This window comes from Pecten maximus, chromosome 9 (assembly GCF_902652985.1).
Source record: "Pecten maximus chromosome 9, xPecMax1.1, whole genome shotgun sequence".
NCBI lineage: Eukaryota > Metazoa > Mollusca > Bivalvia > Pectinida > Pectinidae > Pecten > Pecten maximus.
The window spans coordinates 5,146,823-5,165,588 of NC_047023.1; the positions used below are offsets into that span (position 1 = coordinate 5,146,823).

General features: G+C 36.1%; 1 protein-coding gene and 1 long non-coding RNA gene across 2 annotated transcripts; one reads left to right on the top strand and one right to left on the bottom strand.

Moving 5' to 3' along the window:
• Positions 1 to 2,883: 2,883 nt before the first annotated feature.
• Positions 2,884 to 9,683, bottom strand: LOC117334180 (bis(5'-nucleosyl)-tetraphosphatase [asymmetrical]-like). The gene is made up of 2 exons (XM_033893654.1): positions 9,317 to 9,683; positions 2,884 to 3,588 (listed from the first exon to the last, which is right to left on the bottom strand). The coding sequence occupies exons 1-2, from the start codon at positions 9,435 to 9,437 to the stop codon at positions 3,263 to 3,265; spliced, it is 447 nt and encodes a 148-aa protein (XP_033749545.1). The 5' UTR covers positions 9,438 to 9,683; the 3' UTR covers positions 2,884 to 3,262.
• A 40-nt stretch (positions 9,684 to 9,723) lies between these two features.
• On the top strand, positions 9,724 to 11,761 carry LOC117334181. The gene is made up of 2 exons (XR_004534057.1): positions 9,724 to 9,926; positions 10,113 to 11,761. It is a non-coding gene; the product is annotated as an uncharacterized LOC117334181 (long non-coding RNA).
• The last annotated feature ends 7,005 nt before the right edge of the window (positions 11,762 to 18,766 follow it).

Consider the following 18,766-nt stretch of genomic DNA (forward strand, 5'->3'; position numbering starts at 1 on the left):
AATGACGATTTTGGCGTGTTTGACCCAAAATATCTCCATAACTAGATTTTTCCCAGATATACGGGACATGCCAGGACATAGATCACCTCTAGTTTTACAAGTGTAGAAAGTTTCATCACGAAGTTACGGACAGTTTTCTTTGCCCTCAAATCCCAGTTATCTGCGGTAAATTAGGCAGAAGTAACCGTGTATACATTACGTTCCGTACGTTCCGTAAGGAACGATAACTCCGTTATCGCCTCCTTACTGCACTTCATTCCATATGAGTTATCGCCCCTCACTACACTTCATTCTTTATACTAGAGGGTGACACCTGAAGGATGTCACAGATGGAATGAAGTGTAGTAAGGAGCAATAACTCTGTGTGAGCACGTTTTTTCAAAATCGCTCAATATCTAAGTTTTGACCAATAAAAACATTGTTGACTGTACGCGCTAGGGCAACAAAACCAATAAAGGTGAATTTGCAGTCCCTTATACCCTCAATTTATCAAATTTAACTGAAAAAAATATCTACATTTCGACCAATCAGAGGCCAGGAATTGGCATCCCTTTTTGTCTAGATGTGAAATTGAGGCAACAAGAGGGACCAGTGTCCCATGATGTAGCTACATACCAAATTTCATCAAAATCAGATGATATCTGAATCCGGACCAATCAGAGGCCAAGAATTGGCGGCCATTTTGTTTAATTGTGAAATTGAGGCAACAGGAGGGACCGGTGTCCCATGATGTACCTACATACCAAATTTCATCAAAATTGGATGATATCTGAATCCGGACCAATCAGATGCCAAGAATTGGCGGCCATTTTGTTTAAACTTGAAATTGAGGTAACAAGATGGACCAGTGTCCCATGACCGCTGCTGTCCCATTATGTACCTACATACCAAATTTCTTCAAAATCAGAGGATATCTGAATTTGGACCAATTTCCTAGAAATATAGGGATTTACTCAAGAAGATGTAAATCTTCATGATTTTAAGGGAATTACCTCACCACAATATTGATCTTGGCGGAAAAGTTGAAATTACCTCACCACAATATCGATCTTGGAGGAAAAGTTGATAATTCATACTTGCGTGAGGGAAATCCCAATTTTTGATGTTAGCCATTGGAACCAAAATACAAATGAGAGAAGGAAAATTGTTTTTTTTTTTTTCCCTAAACCATTTTTTTAAAATGCTTTTTTGAGAATATCCCTGAAGTTCAAAGTCATGATCAGTGTCAGTGGTCCATATCAAGCAAATCAGGAAATGTCTATTACATTTTTTTTATCTAAACATTTTGCAACTTTAATTCTTATAGTGTTTTGAATCCCTATAAAGTTCTTGATCGATCGATCATCATCAATTCTTAAACAATCCATGATCAGTTATTGATCGATCATGAATAGAAAGAGAAATATCAATAACTGTTACATTATAATTCATAATAAATTGATATTATTATTATGACCAGATGAGCGAGTTAATTCCCTTTATCTTCCCTGATAAAAATTAGGTAATTAGCAAGTTTTGAATTGTTCCAAGTGAATTGGAATTCTCAATATCTAAATAGCTTGAAATTGGGAGAATAATTCTACAATATGAAACTAAAACCAGATTTCTGGCAAAATTTCAGAATATTTCAATTATTAGAACAAAGAGGGAAGTTGATTGCAGTCAGAGGCCTACAAAGTAGAATGTGTCTCCTGATGTAAATATATTTTCCATGACAGTGTGGGCCTTAAAACAGAAACATACATTGCGAACTGTTTACACAAGTCCCTGTGCAAGTCACAGTATTATACCTGTGTGCAGATGGCATTTTTAAGACTATTCTGAAAAATTTTGCTACTTAAATCCAGTTATCTAATTCTTTGATATTGTCAAATAATCTCTATAATACCTTTTGTAGTAAGTTAAAATAAATCCAAATATTAATTGATTTAATAAATATATTAGATATGGTACATATTAGTTCAATGTCATTTTTTTTAGTTTAAATTTGTCAGAATTGGTTTCTCGCACCTTCTTTCCTTTGTTGTATGTGAGAGAAATGTTTAATAAAATATGTTACAGGAAATATGGTATTTGAGGCAAAGATATTTCAAAATGTACTGATTTTTACCTGTGCGCATATGACATTTCCAGGGAGAATATTTTGTAAACTTATGATTACTAGGTAACTTCTATTAATACTTTAATATGGTTGTTTTCTAACATACCTTTGGTATGAAGATGAAATTACTTTAAAATCAAAATATCAAAACAAATTATGTTAAATTGACAACATGATTTTAAACATGAAATTACTGAATTTAACTGTGACATAATAATTAAGTTGTTTTAGTATAAATTTGTTACACCAGGTTGCTCGCAATCCTTATCAATTGCGAACGCAATGAATTAATTAATAACCGACAATATTTAATTTTGTTAGAACATGTTGTCCACACATTGTTTTCTTTGGCACATGTAAAGAAATGTTGAAATATGTTGATATAGTATTTTAGGTAAAGACATTTGAAAATTTACTAATTTCTACCTGTGTGGAGATGACATTTTGAAGAAAAAGTATCTTATATATGTTCAGTAATTTTCTTTAATACATTTTTTAATATGTTGATACTGATTTGATTTCAAAATATAAAAAGAATCCAACATGGTTCTTAAATATGTTAATTTAACTTAATGCGACATAATAATTGACAATATTTTAGCATAAATTTATCAGAACAGGTTTGTCACAAATTGTTTTCTTCGGCACAAGTAAGCGAAAGGTTTATATATGTTGTAGGGTATTTGTGGCAAAGAATTTGAAAATTTACTACAATTGTTTTCAATATTTACATGCATGCAAAAGATTATATGATTTAACCCTGTTCAAAGGCACAGTTTCAATCAAGGGCATGTTACAGACTTTAATTTCAAGCTATAAGCATTTGAATACAAAAGACCAGAATACTATTTCATTAAAAAATTCAAATATTGAATCAATTGAAAAAAAATAGTTGTTATCATCAATATGAGGTGAAGCATATAATTTGAATAGTTTGAACTGGCCTTTCAAATTGCAAAATGTCACACAGGCTGACATTATTCAATATTAACGAGTACCGGTATACAAAGTCAAACAAGCCTAGCTTTACTAAACTGTCACATTTTTTTTTTAAATTGTCATCCACAGTTCTCTTAGGTGACATATTGTGAGGAAACGTGTATTTGAAATAAATGAAAAAAAACCCCAAAAAAACACACAAAACAAAACTCACAAGTATTATCACAAATTGTTGCCTTTAGTTTTAAGGAATTCATCTGTTTCATTAAAAACTGTTTGCATGTCTTTATATTGGGAAATGAGTTTATTTGCTTCCTCCAGTTTCAACCACTTAAAGTCAATGTGTTCATCAGACAGAGTAACAGGCATTTCAGGATCTTTCATTTTTGCCAACCAATACACAACTCTCTTTGGTCGTCCATTCACAGGATAGTGTAATGTTTTTTTGAAATTATCTACGATCTCCAGGTGTGACTTGTTCAAACCTGCCTCTTCTGCCGTTTCTCTCAGTGCTGTTTCAAATTCAGACTCTCCAGGATCAACATGACCTAACAATGCAAGAAAGAAAACAGTTTAATGTCCTCAACCACACAAATATTTTGTGTTTGATCATTGAGTAGATTTCATTGGAATAAATGAATCCTAAGAGATAAACTATTACAATTAGGATTCTTTTTGTTTGTAACGTGAATCATAAGAGATAAACTATTACAATTAAGATTCTTTTTGTTTGAAATGTGAATCATAAGAGATAAACTATTACAATTAGGATTCTTTTTGTTTGAAACATGAATCATAAGAGATAAACTATTACAATTAGGATTCTTTTTGTTTGAAATGTGAATCATAAGAGATAAACTATTACAATAAGGATTCTTTTTGTTTGAAATGTGAATCATAAGAGATAAACTATTACAATTAAGATTCTTTTTGTTTGAAACGTGAATCATAAGAGATAAACTATTACAATTAAGATTCTTTTTGTTTGAAACGTGAATCATAAGAGATAAACTATTACAATTAGGATTCTTTTTGTTTGTAACGTGAATCATAAGAGATAAACTATTACAATTAAGATTCTTTTTGTTTGAAACGTGAATCATAAGAGATAAACTATTACAATTAAGATTCTTTTTGTTTGTGACAAAATTACTATCTCTCAGCACAGGTACTTTGGGTAAGAGATTATGTATTGTATATATATATATATACTATATAGCCTCGTATTACTATACAAGAGATCCCAGAGGGATCTTGGCGCCCACCATTGAATGATCTTCATAGGTTCCATGTCAGATTGATCTTTTCTCTACTTTTCCCTTCATTTTACTAATCTGTGCAAATTGAGACATCCCTCCAGTACTTTTCAAACAAGGGAATCCTAGCTATATAAGAAATTTGAGATTAAACGATAATGGCTGTTTGTTTGCCAGGTTGTTTTCAGGACAGACTGGTCCAAAAATGCAATACAAGGGACCAAGGGGAACCTACTTATGAAATTTGAGAAAGATCCCTTCAGTACTTTCTCAGAAATAGCGATAACAAATTTCAATTGTCAAAATCCAAGATGGCTGCCTGTCGGCCATGTTATTTTCAGATTGGTCTCAAAATGCAATATGCATAACTAGGCACCAAGGGAAACTTACATATGAAATTTGAGAAAGATCCCTTAAATACTTTCTCAGAAATAGTGATAACAAATTTCAATTGTCAAAATCCAAGATGGCTGCCTGTCGGCCATGTTATTTTCAGATTGGTCTCAAAACGCAATATGCATAACTAGGCACCAAGGGAAACTTACATATGAAATTTGAGAAAGATCCCTTAAATCCTTTCTCAGAAATAGTGATAACAAACTTCAATTGTCAAAATCCAAGATGGCTGCCTGTCGGCCATGTTATTTTCAGATTGGTCTCAAAACGCAATATGCATAACTAGGCACCAAGGGAAACTTACATATGAAATTTGAGAAAGATCCCTTAAATCCTTTCTCAGAAATAGTGATAACAAACTTCAATTGTCAAAATCCAAGATGGCTGCCTGTCGGCCATGTTGTTTTCAGATTGGTCTCAAAACGCAATATGCATAACTAGGCACCAAGGGAAACTTACATATGAAATTTGAGAAAGATCCCTTAAATCCTTTCTCAGAAATAGTGATAACAAACTTCAATTGTCAAAATCCAAGATGGCTGCCTGTCGGCCATGTTGTTTTCAGATTGGTCTCAAAACGCAATATGCATAACTAGGCACCAAGGGAAACCTACTTATGAAATTTCAGAAAGATCCATTCAGTACATTCTCAGAAATAGCGATAACAAACTTCAATTGTCAAAATCCAAGATGGCTGCCTGTCGGCCATGTTGTTTTCAGATTGGTCTCAAAACGCAATATGCATAACTAAGCACCAAGGGAAACCTACATCAGAAATTTCAGAAAGATCCATTCAGTACTTTCTCAGAAATAGTGATAACAAACTTCAATTGTCAAAATCCAAGATGGCTGCCTGTCGGCCATGTTGTTTTCCGATTGGTCTCAAATCGCAATATGCATAACTAGGCACCAAGGGGAACCTACATATGAAATTTGAGAAAGATCCCTTCAGTACTTTCTCAGAAATAGCGATAACAAACTTCAATTGTCAAAATCCAAGATGGCTGCCTGTCGGCCATGTTGTTTTCGGATTGGTCTCAAAACGCAATATGCATAACTAGGCACCAAGGGGAACCTTCATATGAAATTTGAGAAAGATCCCTTCAGTACTTTCTCAGAAATAGCGATAACAAACTTCAATTGTCAAAATCCAAGATGGCTGCCTGTCGGCCATGTTGTTTTCCGATTGGTCTCAAAACGCAATATGCATAACTAGGCACCAAGGGGAACCTTCATATGAAATTTGAGAAAGATCCCTTCAGTACTTTCTCAGAAATAGCGATAACAAACTTCCAATTGCCAAAATCCAAGATGGCTGCCTGTCGGCCATGTTGTTTTTGGATTGGTCTCAAAATGCAATATGCATAACTAGGCACCAAGGGGAACCTACATATGAAATTTGAGAAAGATCCCTTCGGTACTTTTTCAGAAATAGCGATAACAAACTTCAATTGTCAAAATCCAAGATGGCTGCCTGTCGGCCATGTTGTTTTCCGATTGGTCTCAAAACGCAATATGCATAACTAGGCACCAAGGGGAACCTTCATATGAAATTTGAGAAAGATCCCTTCAGTACTTTCTCAGAAATAGCGATAACAAACTTTAATTGTCAAAATCCAAGATGGCTGCCTGTCGGCCATGTTGTTTTCCGATTGGTCTCAAAACGCAATATGCATAACTAGGCACCAAGGGGAACCTACATATGAAATTTGAGAAAGATCCATTCAGTACTTTCTGAGAAATAGCGATAACAAGAATTGTTTACGGACGGAGGGACGGACGGACGACGGACCACGGACGCAGGGCGATTTGAATAGCCCACCATCTGATGATGGTGGGCTAATAAAATGGAGAAGGTGCCTAGCTTCTAGGTATGACTACCGCCACTGCCTGAAGATATCGCAAATTTTTTAGACACCAGGAACACTCGCCTTCAAAACAGCCCATATATCCCAACTCATGGATTGAAATCCTGATCGTGCAACACTATTTCCACGTCTCGTTCCATCTAATTACCAGTTAAGCAGCGTTTAAATTAGCCAAATTATATTTCTCCTCATTTTGTAAAGTTGAAACAACGCTATATATTTTAACAACGTTAAATATATATTATTTTATAGTAATACGAGGCTATATAGTATATATATATACCATATATAATTTCTTACCCCAAGTACCTGTGTCTCTCAGGCTATACATGTACTGATGGACAGCAGTGTGACATTATATATGGTGAGTAACAATTCATGCAAGAGATCCCATAAATTATATTACAGATAGGCCTTTCTCTTGAAAATGACCCATCCATTTGGTAACCCAAAATAATCCCTGCTTTTTGTGTATTAAAAATCATAATATTAAACTTTAATTGTCAGCCATTTTGTTTTCTGGATCAGACTCATAATAAAGTTAGAAACCGATAGGTCAGCAATTACCCCATCATGTGGCAAGGGAGTAAAATATACATCATCATACACATCATCCTCCATATCTGAAGGAAGGTCAGTTAACTCTTTGTTTAATCATGAACATCTTTGCTTCATCATGTCTTAACAAAATATTCATCAATAAAAAATTACAAAATTTGACTTTGACACCATGACTTTGATCTTTAGTCAGCTGACCAACATTGCTTCTTAAAGTCTTATCAAAATAATCATCAATAAAGAAACAAATTTGATTTTGACCTTTGACTCCATGACCTTGACATTTAGCAAGAGGACTACTTGTTTAGATACAAATTGTGAACTTTGCCTCTGACTGATCAGACACTTTGACCTTTAGTCAATCAACTCGTTGTTTAATTCTAAACAACTTAGCTTGATAGTGTTATAACAAAATGTAAATTACTGCAAAGATAATTATGACCTTGACTTTTGACCCAGTGACCTTGATCTTTGTTCAGTTGACTCCATTTTTAATCTCAACCAATTTTGCTTCAGGCCTCAAAAAAGATTACCTGTGTTTCTGCTTACCCTATATTTTTCAGCCTATCCTGAAGTTTGTTTGGTCATTTTCAAGGAAGGACTATTAAAGTCAAAATTCCTTGTCTATAGAGTCTTAGTAAAAACTAGTTTGAAAATGAAAAATTGCCCATATTATTTTTTAGGCCTCATCACTATGGGGCGCCGTTTTACTATTTATTCCCATTTGGTGATATCACCTATTCGAATAGGTGATATCACCTATTCGAATAGGTGATATCACCTATTCAATCCGTGATATCACCTATTCGAATAGGTGATATCACCAATTCATTTTTCAAATAAGTGATATCACCTATTTGAATAGGTGATATCACTTAATGAAACGAATAGGTGATATCACTTATTCGAATAGGTGATATCACTTATTCGAATAGGTGATATCACTCATTCGAATATGTGATATCACCAATTCGAATAGGTGATATCACTTTAAAATATTCTAAAGTGATATCACCTATTCGAATAGGTGATATCACTTATAAAATTCTTAAGTGATATCACTTATTCGAATAGGTGATATCACTCATTTGAATAGGTGATATCACTTATGAAATTTTATAAGTGATATCAACTATTCGAATGAGTGATATCACTATGGGCCGCCGTTTTACTATTTATTCCCATTTGGTGATATCACTCATTCGAATATGTGATATCACCAATTCGAATAGGTGATATCACTTTAAAATATTCTAAAGTGATATCACCTATTCGAATAGGTGATATCACTTATAAAATTCTTAAGTGATATCACTTATTCGAATAGGTGATATCACTCATTTGAATAGGTGATATCACTTATGAAATTTTATAAGTGATATCAACTATTCGAATGAGTGATATCACTATGGGCCGCTGTTTTACTATTTATTCCCATTTGGTGATATCACCCATTCGAATAGGTAATATCACCTATTCGTTTCATTAAGTGATATCACCTATTCAAATGAGTGATATCCCCTATTCGAATTGGTGATATCACCTATTCGTTTCAATAAGTGATATCACCTATTCGAATGAGTGATATCACCTATTCAAATGGGTGATATCACTTAATGAAACGAATAGGTGATATCACTTATTCGAATAGGTGATATCACTCATTTGAATAGGTGATATCACCTATTCGAGGTGATATCACCTATTCGAATAGGTGATATCACTCATTTGAATAGGTGATATCACCAAATGGGAATAAATAGTAAAACGGCGCCCCATACATCACATGTACTACTAACACAATTTTTATTAGAGTCTAAGAAAAGACTTAATTTGACCTTGAACTTTGATCTTATGACCTTGACCTTTGACAATGATTTTTCACCTCTGAGTGAATTAAAGACTCAAATCTATATGGACACATCTAGGGACCAAGGGAATCCTTCATGTGAAGTTTGAGATTTTTTAATATGTCCATCAAGTTAATTTTGCAATAGTTCTAGATCTGAAAATGGAAAATTTCTGATAATTACTCGTATGCTAATAAAAAAATTGATTACTTAAATTGTGTATGCTTGTGACGATATTTCTCCTATCTTTAACACTAGGATTATGTTGCATTTGCTTGACCATTTCAGTAAGAGTTACTTCCCTTCTAATCATATCTTCATTAACAAGTAACTTATGAGAAAAATGACCTTTTGGTGGTGTCCAGTGGTGTTGCCCATACGATGTCTGAAGCAAAAGGTATTGTATTTCAGACGACAGTGACCGAAAAACAATAAAGCCGGCAGCTACAACCTCCTTTCCTGCCATCATGACTTTAGGAGTTCTGGACGTTTGCGTTTTCGCGATCAGACCGGTCCGTCCGTTTGGACCGCAAAAACGAAAACGGCCTCGGTATGTCCAAAGTTGTACGTTGATATTGTAAGGACGAATTGGCTGGTCCACAAATTGTCGGGTGTTATAGAACGTAAGAAATGGGAAACAATTTATGTGCGGTGATCGGAAGATAGATCTGGGCTACTAATCTTAACAGTCGAGGTGGTATTTATCGACTGCTTTGTCATTTTCTGTAGACGAAAAAAGGTGTTACGTGTACTTCCTGTCAGCTGACTGGCCTATGTCATTAGGAACTCTTGTGGGGACAAAATGGTTTGTGTTTCGTGCATCGTGATACCATTTGTTTTGTGGTTCTTCAATAAATTTATACGACCATACGCAGCAAAATTCCTGCCATGGTTTAAAGAATCACCGGCTTCGACCAGTACTAACACGGAGAGCGATTCCACAAAGTCTGATGAAACAGTAAGTTCGATCGATAGTGTGTCGTGATCAGTTGACCGAGTTGTTGGAATTATTGTTAAAATCTACGACGATCGTTGTATGCTTGTCATAAACTTTAAGAAATATTGTTGAATTCATTGCTGTACAGATGTAGAGGTTAATATATACCTCAATTTTAAAACTTGTCATTGGTTTTTACTTTCACAGGTGTCAAACGGAACATGCAAATTTGCAAAAATGTTTTCAAGCGAAAAGACTGATATACCAAATGGACATCCAGTCACCACAGAAGTAGGCGGAGGAAGTAAAAAGGACAATTAATGGACAAAGATACAAGTCTTTCTTCATCTTGGGATTTACAACAATGTAAACTTCAATAATTTGCTGAATCAAGATGGAATGAACATTAATATCATCTATACTCGGCCGGAATATAAACAATGGAGCCTGCAGCAGTACTAACATTTTTATTTAACAATCATCAATAAAAAATGTATCAAGATTGGACTACTGACGGATATTTATGAATTGGAAAACGTCTGACATAGCCTTTTAACATCAGTAATTTCCAGTTGTGCACTTCGTTGTTTTGACTTAAAAAATTGACAAGGTAGCTGTACAATGTTTGTATTTTGTGAACTATTTTTAAAGATTTCAAAAAAGGTATTTCCGACAAAATGTAGAGTATGGCAAACAGACACTAAAAATCTATGTATTTCATACTGTTAAATTAAAAAAAAAAAAATTGGCTAATAGGGGATATCATAATAATTGAAAACATAATTAACGTGAATGGGTACTTCATTTCAAATAAAAAACAAAAAAGTTTGCATGAACATACATTTTCATATGTAAAGTCATATTAACATATTGTCCCATTTTACATTGTACACATATTTTATTTGGGATTCTTGATGAAACTGATCCTGTGATGTAATATAAGTACATGTGTACTAACATTTTATGATGATCTGATTATTTGTGATTTTTTTTGTTGTTGTTTTATATTATTAATTTGGTTAATAGATATATTAAAAAATGTGTAGAATTATGAGATTGGGTTCTTTTACTCAAGATATCACTACACTTTGAACAGGGTCTTGTTAGTTAAAAATAGGGAAGATCTAGGATGCTGCACCCCTGAATTATTCAGCCTCGGGCTTGTGGTCACATGATGCCATCCATCACTTCTCAGAACCAGATCAGTATATCGGCTCATCCTATAAATGATCCCAGCTCTCGGTCACCTCTATGTACAGAAAGCAGGTTAATGTAACGCTGTATGTTAAGATGGGCAGCGGGGAAAAGTGAAAAAATATAATGTACAACCAAAATATCTCTGATTTAAAAGAGAATTGTTGTGCTTTTACTGATGTCAGTCAATCCCTATAAAATCTTGAATTTAGAATGATGAAAATAAAATTGATATTTTCGATCTTTTCAATACAGGAGGTATGTCTGATTCTAGAACCTGATCTCAATTGATAACAATCTTTCCCCCATAATGACACTGTATGACACAAGTCTGTATTATACACATACAAAACATATGTCCATTGGTTTGGAAAATGAACCATATGGTGTCATTATGGGGAAACAAGTTTTGATTGAAGTTTCATATTAGGGAGAGGTAAATCGGTGAAAGAATGCTTTACAAAAACTTTCTGAGTGGAAATGTGTAATATCCCACAATTCATCATAATCATACAGGAGCTGGATGATGTTTGTGACGTCGAGTCACCTGTTTGGTTCGAGTCACCCTGACATTGTAATTGTGAAATACTTTGTTGTACAGTCAATTGAACATGTTGTATATTATTTGTTTTCAGAATAAATTATTCAAGGTGTGTATAGTATATATGGCGTTTTTTACAGTAACTAATTGTACAGACTGCAGTGAACTTTCACTTTGCGAGGTGGTAGTTACCAATATATAAATAGAATAGCAATATTGTCATGGAAACCATATTTGCTATATAATCTACCAGGTAGGTTAAAAGAAAAGAAAGCATAGGTAGGTGACCTTATTCCATTACAAATCATAGGTAGGTGACCTTATTCAGTTACAAATCACAGGTAGGCGACCTAATTCCATTACAAATCACAGGTAGGCGACCTAATTCCATTACAAAACAAAGGTAGGTGACCTAATTCCATTAAAAATCACAGGTAGGCGACCTAATTCCATTACAAATCACAGGTAGGCGACCTAATTCCATTACAAAGCAACCCTTAATCACAAAGATGTACCATAACACAAGAAATATAGTAAGGAAAATGTCCAGAAGTAATCTTCACCATATGAAGTTACAATTGCAGCGGTAATAATTAGGTCACAATTACCTATATCTGGATTTTGCCCACTGTCTTCCAAAGATGTACTTGCACAAAAGGCTAGATTTTATATAAAATAGTTTGTGTGATATTCCTAAGTAGGTCTGGATCTATACATTTACAGACACTTCCTCAAACTCTAATATAATGGGTGATGCAGGTTGAAACAACATGCACTCGTCCCGTGCCAAAGTCAAATGCATTACTATAGTATTCTATCAATTTGAAAATGAACATTAATTGTCGAATCGAAATGACATTGAGAATGTCAATTTATATGTCATAAACAGTATAAAGTACGTTTGACAAGAAATTGGTTGAAAACTTAGGGAGAGGATTTACAAACAATATCAAAGATTCAAAAACTGAAATAAGTTTCCCAAAAGGTTAACTTATTAGAATTCTTTCTTCTGCTTTCTGCCTTAAAGGATTCCGACACTTTTTGAAAAGTATATATGTCGTGTCACCAACGAACTTCGAGGGATTATAACTAATAGCTTCTAGGTGTGCAAATAAAATGAAGGCCTCTGATTGGTCAAAATTCATATGATGCAAGGTTTTGCCAAAAATTGGTGCAAACATGCAGAGTTTTAAGGGATGCTGAACATGATGGCAACAGTTTCAACAAGAGGTCCCAGAGGGATCTTGGCGCCCACCATTGAATGATCTTTATAGGTTCCATGTCAGATTGATCTTTTCTCTACTTTTCCCTTCCTCTAAGTCTTACTAATCTGTGTAAATTCAGAAACAGCCCTCTACTACTTTTCAAACAAGGGGAACCTATAAATAAAATTTAAGATTTAGCGATAATGGCTGTCTGTCGGCCATGTTGTTTTCGGATTGGTCCCAATATGAACAAGAGATCCCAGAGGGATCTTGGCGCCCACCATTGAATGATCTTTATAGGTTCCATGTCAGATTGATCTTTTCTCTACTTTTCCCTTCCTCTAAGTCTTACTAATCTGTGTAAATTCAGAAACAGCCCTCTACTACTTTTCAAACAAGGGGAACCTATAAATAAAATTTAAGATTTAGCGATAATGGCTGTCTGTCGGCCATGTTGTTTTCGGATTGGTCCCAATATGAACAAGAGATCCCAGAGGGATCTTGGCGCCCACCATTGAATGTTCTTTATAGGTTCCATGTCAGATTGATCTTTTCTCTACTTTTCTCTTCTTCTAAGTCTTACTAATCTGTGTAAACTCAGAAGAAACCTCTAGTACTTTTCAAACAAGGGAAACCTATATATAAAATTTAAGATTTAGGCACCAAGGGGAACCTATATATATGGAATTTGAGAAAGATTCCTTCAGTGCTTTCTGAGAAATAGTGATAACAAACTTCAATTGTCAAAATCCAAGATGGCTGCTTGTCGGCCATGTTGTTTTCCGATTGGTCTCAAAATGCAATATGCATAACAAGGCACCTGGGGGAACCTACATATGAAATTTCAGGAAGATCCCTTCATTAGTTTCTTAGTAATAGTGATAACCAGTTTCAATTTTCGAAATCCAAGATGGCTGCCTGTCGGCCATGTTGTTTTCTGATTGGTCTCAAAATGCAATATGCATAACTAGGCACCAAGGGGAACCTACATATGAAATTGGAGAAAGATCCAATCAGAACTTCTCAGAAATAGCGATAACAAACTTCTATGGTCAAAATCCAAGATGGCTGCCTGTCGGCCATGTTGTTTTCCGATCAGTCCCAAAATGCGATATGCATTACTAGGCGCCAAGGGGAACCTACATATGAAATTTGAGAAAGATCCCTTCAGTACTTTCTCAGAAATGGCAATAACAAACTTTAATGGTCAAAATCCAAGATGGCTGCCTGTCGGCCATGTTGTTTTCCGATTGGTCTCAAAATGCTATATGCATAACTAAGCACCAAGGGGAACCTACATAACAAATATGAAAAAGATCCCTTTAGTACTTTCACAGAAATAGCGATAACAAACTTCAATTGTCAAAATCCAAGATGGCTGCCTGTCGGCCATGTTGTTTTCAGATCGGTCTCAAAATGCAATATGCATAACTAGGCACTAAGGGGAACCTATCATATGAAATTTGAGAAAGATCCCTTCTGTGCTTTTTGAGAAATAGCGATAACAATCTTCAATTGTCAAAATCCAAGATGGCTGCCTGTCGGCCATGTTGTTTTCCGATTGGTCTCAAAATGCAATATGCATAACTAGGCACCAAGGGGAACCTACATATGAAATTTGAGAAAGATCCCTTCAGTACTTTCTTAGAAATAGCGATAACAAACTTCAATGGTCAAAATCCAAGATGGCTGCCCGTCGGCCATGTTGTTTTCCGATCGGTCCCAAAATGCAATATGCATAACTAGGCACCAAGGGAAACCTACATATAAAATTTGAGAAAGATCCCTTCAGTACTTTCTCAGAAATAGCGATAACAAACTTCAATGGTCAAAATCCAAGATGGCTGCCCGTCGGCCATGTTGTTTTCCGATCGGTCCCAAAATGCAATATGCATAACTAGGCACCAAGGGAAACCCACATATCAAATTTGAGAAAGATCCCTTCAGTACTTTCTTAGAAATAGCGATAACAAACTTCAATTGTCAAAATCCAAGATGGCTGCCTGTCGGCCATGTTGTTTTCCGATCGGTCCCAAAATGCAATATGCATAACTAGGCACCAAGGTAAACCAACATATAAAATTTGAGAAAGATCCCTTCAGTACTTTCTCAGAAATAGCGATAACAAACTTCAATGGTCAAAATCCAAGATGGCTGCCCGTCGGCCATGTTGTTTTCCGATCGGTCCCAAAATGCAATATGCATAACTAGGCACCAAGGGAAACCCACATATCAAATTTGAGAAAGATCCCTTCAGTACTTTCTTAGAAATAGCGATAACAAACTTCAATTGTCAAAATCCAAGATGGCTGCCTGTCGGCCATGTTGTTTTCCGATCGGTCCCAAAATGCAATATGCATAACTAGGCACCAAGGGAAACCAACATATAAAATTTGAGAAAGATCCCTTTAGCTCTTTCTCAGAAATAGCGATAACAAACTTCAATGGTCAAAATCCAAGATGGCTGCCTGTCGGCCATATTGTTTTCCGATTGGTCTCAAAATGCAATATGCATAACTAGGCACCGAGGGGAACCTGCATATGAAATTTCAGAAAGATCCCTTCAGTGCTTTCTGAGAAATAGCGATAACAAACTTCAATTGTCAAAATCCAAGATGGCTGCCTGTCGGCCATGTTGTTTTCTGATTAGTCTCAAAATGCAATATGCATACCTAGGCACCAAGGGGAACCTGCATATGGAATTTCAGAAAGATCCCTTCATTCCTTTCTGAGAAATAGCGATAACAATCTTCAATTGTCAAAATCCAAGATGGCTGCCTGTCGGCCATGTTGTTTTCTGATTAGTTTCAAAATGCAATATGCATAACTAGGCACCGAGGGGAACCTGCATATGGAATTTCAGAAAGATCCCTTCATTCCTTTCTGAGAAATAGCAATAACAAACTTCAATTGTCAAAATCCAAGATGGCTGCCTGTCGGCCATGTTGTTTTCCGATTGGTCTCAAAATGCAATATGCATAACTAGACACCAAGGGGAACCTACATATGAAATTTGAGAAAGATCCCTTCAGTACTTTCTGAGGATTAGCGATAACAAGAATTGTTTACGGACGGACGGAGGGCCACGGACGCAGGGCGATTTGAATAGCCCACCATCTGATGATGGTGGGCTAAAAAGTATGGTTGCCGTGGTAATTAAAATAGAAAACTGATTGGTCAATAAGAGATCCCAAAGGGATCTTGGTGCTGACCATTGAATGATGCATATCAGTCATATGAAAGACTGATCCTTTCTCTTTTCCCTTCTTTCACTCTTCCTTCAAAACATTTAATAACTCTATAACACTACAGTGATTTTCTTACCCTAATTATACAGGGCCTGTACCTTTTCCATTGGGAAAATATAGCCATATCTTTTTAATTTCGGCAAAAATGTACTTTCTTCCAAGCTCAAAAATAATCATCAAGTCAATGGTTTAATGCCATTTTGAATAAGCATAATATAGCTATGATCAATCAATTATAGCATTGGCTTGTGTAAACATTATGTGAAATGTTATATGATCAACATTTCTTCATATTTATTAACAAACAAGAGAAAATATGAACTAAAAATTGGGAAAATACAGCAAATTTTCTTTAGGGGAAGGGGCCTGTATTCGGCCCCAAATCCATGCCAAAACAAGAGGCCCATGGGGCCTGCATCGCTCACCTGGTTGGATTAGGCCAAATGTCAAAATAATGTTCATATTCAATTTGTTTTATTTGTTAATCTCTAACAATGCTATATATGGTTATAGTGTGGGAATCCAAACTGCTTTAAAGATTAATGAAGTCCTGACTCTCTAAGGTCTGAAAGACCTCAAGAATTGCTTTTAGAACATGCATTCCTCACTTTATGACTAGTAGTGATTCAAAGGAATTACCTCTATTTCACCTATTGGGCCCCGCCCCTTTGGCCCCTCAGGGGTCAGAGTCACCATTTATGCAAAATCTGTTCTTCTTCCCCCAAGGATGTTTCTAATTAAATTGGGTTCAAATCCATTCATAACTTTATGATAAGTAGCGATTTAAAATAATTACCCCTATTTCCCCTATTGGGCCCCGCCCCTTTCGGGTCAGAGTCACCATTTATGCAATATCTCTTCCCCTTCCCCCAAGGATGTTTCTGACCAAATTGGGTTCAAATCCATTCATAACTTAATAACTTGTAGCGATTTAAAGGAATTACCTCTATTTCCCCTATTGGGCCCCGCCCCTTTGGCCCCTTTGGGGTCAGAGTCACCATTTATGCAAAATCTGTTCTTCTTCCCCCAAGGATGTTTCTGACCAAATTGGGTTCAAATCCATTCATAACTTTATGACTAGTAGCGATTCAAAGGAATTACCTCTATTTCACCTATTGGGCCCCGCCCTTTTGGCCCCTCGGGGGTCAGAGTCACCATTTATGCACAATCTGTTCCCCTTCCACCAAGGATGTTTCTGACCAAATTGGGTTCAAATCCATTCATAATTTTATGACAAGTAGCGATTTAAAGGAATTACCTCTATTTCCCCTATTGGGCCCCGCCCCTTTGGCCCCTCTGGGGTCAGAGCTACCATTTATGCAAAATCTGTTCCCCTTCCCCAAAGGATGCTTCTGACCAACTTGGGTTCAAATCCATTCAAATCTTTATGACTAGTAGCGATTTAAAGGAATTACCTCTATTTCCCCTATTGGGCCCCGCCCCTTTGGCCCCTTTGCGGTCAGAGTCACCATTTATGCAAAATCTGTTCTTCTTCCCCCAAGGATGTTTCTGACCAAATTGGGTTCAAATCCATTCATAACTTTATGACTAGTAGTGATTCAAAGGAATTACCTCTATTTCCCCTATTGGGCCCCGCCCCTTTGGCCCCTCGGGGGTCAGAGTCACCATTTATGCAAAATCTGTTCCCCTTCCCCCAAGGATGTTTCTGACCAAATTGGGTTCAAATCCATTCATAACTTTATGACAAGTAGCGATTTAAAGGAATTACCTCTATTTCCCCTATTGGGCCCCGCCCCTTTGGCCCTTCGGGGGTCAGAGTCACCATTTATGCAAAATCTGTTCCCCTTCTGCCAAGGATGTTTCTGGCCGAATTTGGTCAAAATCCAATAAGAACTTTTTGACTAGTAGCGATTTGAAGCAAATGTTGACGGACGACGGACGGACGACGGACGGACGGACGACGGACGCTGCGCCATGACATAAGCTCACCGGACTTTCGGTCCAGGTGAGCTAAAAATCACTGAGCTAGATCAATCTACAATTGCCAAGATCTAAGATGGCCGCCTGTTAGCTATGTTGTTTTCCACCATCTGATGATGGTAGGCTAAAAATGTAGATATTGTCTGATTTTGATGAGATTTGTTTTGTTGGGGATTCTTTATACTAAAATACAGCAATAACTTTCATTTCTGGATTTTAGAAAAAAGGAACAATATTGTGATTTCTTTAAGCTTGATTATCAAATGAGGGTCTGGTTTCAAATAATTTGTCCTTCAGTTTTGATGATCAGTAAACTGTTATCTTGAAACGTAAGCGTAGACCGGTATGTATGTATGTACGAGATAAGTAAAGACGCCGGTGGGATATTCAACTCCTAGACTTCCAATAATTTGGACGTGCACAACTACCAAATTCATGAGTGAAGAAACTGAGGGACAACAGATGAAACCTGTTATTTGATCAAGACCAGTAAAGGTCTGTATTGACACAAATGTCCCGCTGCCACTTGACACCCCAAAACAGTTTGGTGAGGATCCTGAGAATAACTAGTTACATGTACTTTGTATCGGGACGGGACGAACATGGGTAACACTATATGCTACCCCCATTTCATCGAGGGGGCATAAAAAACTAGATTTGTATCCCGAGGGATAACTATTACCCCCAGCGCAAAATAAAGCTGCGTAGCTGGCTATAGGTGAGTGTAACCAT